The sequence below is a fragment of the Cryptomeria japonica genome, chromosome 2 (genome assembly GCF_030272615.1).
Source record: "Cryptomeria japonica chromosome 2, Sugi_1.0, whole genome shotgun sequence".
Taxonomy (NCBI): Eukaryota; Viridiplantae; Streptophyta; class Pinopsida; order Cupressales; family Cupressaceae; genus Cryptomeria; species Cryptomeria japonica.
Genome location: NC_081406.1, coordinates 415,355,983 through 415,361,127, shown reverse-complemented (window position 1 = coordinate 415,361,127; position 5,145 = coordinate 415,355,983). Strand labels below are relative to the sequence as shown.

The 5,145-nt window shown below is 39.0% G+C and overlaps 1 protein-coding gene across 1 annotated transcript; it reads left to right on the top strand.

Annotated features, from left to right (window-relative positions):
• Nucleotides 1-1,666: 1,666 nt before the first annotated feature.
• LOC131062004 (cytochrome P450 720B2) lies at nt 1,667-4,392 on the top strand. Its single transcript, XM_057995845.2, has 9 exons — nt 1,667-2,019; nt 2,113-2,443; nt 2,552-2,707; nt 2,785-3,021; nt 3,099-3,182; nt 3,288-3,366; nt 3,450-3,571; nt 3,684-3,802; nt 3,899-4,392. Exons 1-9 carry the CDS (start codon nt 1,796-1,798, stop codon nt 3,987-3,989), a joined length of 1,443 nt encoding a protein of 480 aa, XP_057851828.2. The 5' UTR covers nt 1,667-1,795; the 3' UTR covers nt 3,990-4,392.
• The last annotated feature ends 753 nt before the right edge of the window (nt 4,393-5,145 follow it).

Here is a 5,145-nt window from a genome sequence, read left to right as displayed (position 1 = left end):
TGTCTTTTCTCTGGTTTTTCCGCTTTGTTGTTCCTTTCTTTAGCTGTCCGTTTAGTTTACTAGCCTTTTTGCCAGTCTTTTTGTAAGTTGTTTCAAAGCTGGTCTGGATGCTTTTTGATGAACTATCTTATGCTCCTATGTTAAAGGTTTCGGGTCCTTAAAACCTGTTTTTCATATTAATTAGAACACAGCTATATTTAGTAAAAAAGACTATGTAAAAAATGTGAAGAAATATCAAATGTCAAAATATTTAACATTCATAAATCTATAAAAGTAGCTTCTAAAAAAAATTGTCTGTATACATAGTATTTTCAATTTGCATCCTTTCAATTTTTTTTATGTATTGAGTCTAAAATTGGATTTATCTCCATATAGAAGTAGAGATAAATGACATTACTTCATATACATGCCTCTATTAACACAGAAATAGTTGGCATTTAAAATTGTTGCTTTCCAAATACAGCCATAAAGAATAAATGTTTTGGATTAAAAAATTTAACCTTTCATATAATGTTCTTACAAAAAAATATTATGTGTCAATTTTAACTACAACCTCTATAACTTTGCCCACTATTGCTTACACTTTTGCAATGGTTTTGTTAGAGAAGGGAGACAATTTTGTAATTGTAAAAATGGGCTTCTTAGATTCTTTTGGGTCTCCCTTGAATGCTTCTCATTTATTTTGAATGCTCAATATCTACTTTGAACTGAAATGAAAATGTAAGACAATGTATCAAAGAAATGGTAAGTAAAAATTAATGACCGCTCAAAGCCACTCAAGTCCAAAATGATTTCCATTGCATCTAGACAATTATAGGCAATGTTGCAAAACCTTTTGGAGGTGTTATTAAGAATGCATATGTTCATGCATGCAAATGTAGATGAAAATAGAATCCAAAAATTGAATGCGTGTACGTGCTATTAGATACAAGACAACGAATTGAACACATAGATTCCGTTCATGCAAATAATTATATAAATGCCAAAATAAGTCCAATGATATTTTATATGCACAAACTGATGGTCTCATTGTAAATAACTCTCAACATTTTTATTTTATTTTTGACTTGTATCAAAAGTATCCCCTCAACCCAACCTAATATCTATACCTCTCAACATATTAAGATAATGATTAATAGTTAAATATCATATTATAAATCATATTCTTATTAAAAACTTTTAAAGATTGCTTTCTTAAAATTAATAACTATTACTAAATATCTCAAAATTCAAAATATTTATTATTAGATTCTTCTCTTAAAGTTGTTTCATTATACAAGTAGTTCGGATCAAATTCACATCAAATAAGCAAAACAGATAAGTTAAGGGCATCCAAACCCACAAAACAAAAGGGAAAGGTGGACGAGGGAGGACAAGGCCACATTGTGACAAGATTACGAATAACATGCACCATTTGGACTGGACAACGCAACAGACAAAACGGGTATAATGTCAAACACTATACTTGGTCCAAATGCGTGGGATGCCCACTAAGGTCGGCAAATAACGTTAAAATCTCAACGGGGGACCTGGTCAACGAAGGAATATTACGTACCTATATCGCTTGCTGTTGCTAGGTAATGCGACATTAATACAAAAATCCAGGGAATCGGGCGGGGCGTCTCGAGTTCTCTAGTTCAAGGTTTGAAGAAATCCCGGAGACGTAGGTGGAAGAAGGGCAAACATAAGACAAGAGTGGGGAATCTCCTGTAGGGGATATTAATACAAGAGATGCGTGGCAGCACTAGGAGTAGTAGGAGTAGGAGTAGTGGGTAGAAGGAAGAAGGAAGAAGAAATGGGGTTGGGGTTGATGGTGCTAGCATTGGCATTCACGCCGGCCCTTGCAGCGCTGGCGTGGTGGGCGATTGGTGGAAACGGAAATGGAAATTACAAAGATTACAACCTTCCTCTGCCGCGGGGGGCCACAGGATGGCCGCTCATCGGAGAGACAATCACCTTCCTTCGAGCCATCAACAACCCTCACAACCCTCGAAAGTTAGTCGACCACCACGAGCGCAAGTAATAATTAAGCATTTCCTTCCCTCTTTTTCCTTTCTGCTACTTGCATTTTGAATCATGTTTCTAATCGGGAATGGGAAAGGGAATTTCCAGATACGGCCCGGTGTTCAGATCGAATTTGTTTGGGAGTTCAAAGACGGTGGTGACGGTGGATCCAGAGTTCAGCAAATATGTGCTGCAAAATGAGGGAAGGCTGTTCCATACCAAATACCCGCTGTCAATGAGAACCATCATTGGCAAATTCAGCATATTGGCGGTGCGCGGCGAACTTCAGAGGAAGCTCCATGGAACTGTTAACAAATTCTTGAGCGCCGAGATGCTGAGCTCGGAATCGATTGGCTATATCCAGAACATCTTTGATTTGGGAATGCGCAAGTGGGAGGGCCACAACAGAGAATTGCATCTTCAGGAGGAGATCCATAAGGCAAACCCCACCTCTTCAATATTCAAGATTGTGTAGCCAGCAAAAGATTTTATGAATTTATTATCCCCACCCCCGCCTCTCATCATCAATAATATTGGATTCCCGCAGGTTGTTTTGAATTTGATGGCAAAGAAATTGCTCGACTTAAATCCAGAGAACGATATGAAAGAAATAGACAAACTTAGGGCTCTTGATGACCTGGCAGGGGCGATCGTAACCATCCCCATCAACATTCCGGGCTCGCCTTTCGCAAAGGGAATCAAGGTGAGTGCTCATTTTTCGTCAGTCGTAATTGTATTTTCAATTTTGTGAGGTCTTGAGATTACCTTGCAATTTGGCAGGCCAGGAAAACGCTGCACAAAAAGATAAACGAGTGCATAAAGGAGAGGAAGGAACATCCAGAAGCGGTCCGCAGTGATCTGTTGACTCACCTTTTGAAGGAAGCCGCGTTCCCCGAGGAGGTCATTGCAGAGTTGATAATGTCTCTCTTCTTTGCCTCTTACGAGACTTCCTCTAAAGCCCTCACTTTTGCTGTAAAATTTCTCACTGACAGCCCGCGGGCGTTGAATGAAATGAGGGTGAGCATTCCTACAACAAAACAAACCCTCCTTTGATATGCTATATAGAGTCTATTGCTGATTGTAGTGTTACGCAGGCGGAGCATGACACCCTGGTGCGCCTCAGTGGCAATGGAAAGCTCACCTGGGACGACTACGCCTCCATGAATTTCACCCATTGCGTATGTCCTCCTTTTACTCCTCTCCCTCTGCCTCTGCCTCTGCAACTCCAACGGAATTTTTAGATTACCTGACTGAAGTCAAAATGTGTTTGATGTGGACCGCAGGTGATCAAGGAAACTCTACGACTGGGCAACGTTGCGCCTGCTGTTTTCAGAGAGACGGCACAAGACATCAAAACCAAAGGTATGGATGTTTATGGCGTGGGGAGAGAGAGAGAAGGGAGTATAATAAGTGTTTGACCACTAATTTGATTGGTAGTAGTGCAGATTTTGTGATTCCCAAGGGATGGGAAGTGTTGGTGTTGCTGAACAGCACACATCTGGATGAGAAAAACTACCCCGAAGCTCTCACCTTCAATCCATGGCGCTGGCAACACGAACCTCCTCTGGTATTCGACTTGTCCAACCTCTCTCTGTTTTTCTTCCTGGACTTGACAATTAATTAACTCGCAAGAGACGAATTTAATGGGCGGAGCTGCTTTGTTGTTGTTGCTGCTGCAGGAGCTTTCCAAGGATCCATGGTTCCTGTGTTTTGGGGGAGGTGCCAGGTTTTGCCCTGGATATCAGTTTGCCAAACTTGAGATGGCTCTCTTTCTCCATTGCTTCATTACCAAATTCAGGTTAACCTGCCTGCAACCTCATCTTACTCTCTTCGTTTGACATTCAGTACTCTTACTCTAGTATTACCAAAACTAAATTCGGTTGATGATGATCAGGTGGGAGGCAGTGGAAGAAGATCATCTACATTACTTTCCATACACATATATGGTAAAGGGACTTCCCCTTCGTCTCTCCCCTCTACAGTGACCTGCCAGATCACTTCAAATTAGTCGTTTAACTCCCGTCCTTGTGCCCAACTATTATAGAACGGGATGATCAGGTGGGAGGCAGTGGAAAAAGATCATCTACATTACTTTCCATACACATATATGGTAAAGGGTCTTCCCCTTCGTCTCTCCCCTCTACAGTGACCTGCCAGATCACTTCAAATTAGTCGTTTTACTCCCGTCCTTGTGCCCAACTATTATAGAACGGCCCATGCAACTTCAGCTTGTTGGTTCCTATAGAGTGCGTCAAAGTAAAACAAGAAGTAATATGAAGATTTAATAATTTTAAAGCATTCAAAATGTTAATTCTTCTCACAATTAGTGCTTCATTCAAACTATCAAAATAAACAAAAGTACGCAATTAGTACCATTTGAGACATTAATTCCAATTTTTTTGAAAAATATACAAGATCTGTAGATTTTCTTTTTTTATCTTTACTACATTGTATAATTTATCATGCCAAAGGCGTTCTAAAATGAAATGAACGCTTTGTTTGTGAAAATCAACAATTGATAATGATAGAAAAGGATGCAAGACAATTGAAATAATTTCAACCATCAAATTTTCTATTTGTTTTTTTCCCGTTGTTTTTCCACTTTCTGTCAAGGGAATTCACGATAATAATCCTAGTTGTTTGTACTCCGTGTTGGTGGTTCCAACTGGTTATTCAGAAATTCATATGAATTAGCCTATTTCAATCAACAAATATTTGGGTCAGTGGCCAATGAATGAGTTTGAATCAAAGGATCGAAATCTCATGCACTTCTGGCTCTACTAGACCAAGGGGGTTCACCCTTTACAATATTTTAAGATCAAGTAGGCAAATGTTAACAAATATTGTAATTAAGCAAATGGTTCTCAACAAATTCTGACCATGACAACATTATTCAACCCTAAACTAGCTCTATTCATGGTTATTTATCATTAGCTGCATAATTAAAAATAATTTCCTATTCTAAACCTACACCTAACAACTAGAAATTAAAAGAAGTTTATCATATTGAATTGTGTCTGAATCCTTGTTGTGCAATAGGTCGGTGCCTAAATCCGAGGGTAAGGAGTCAAGATTTAGATCATGAACATATCTAAATAGAAAGGTTAAATTAAATCATTTGGACTTTATCATTTACACTTC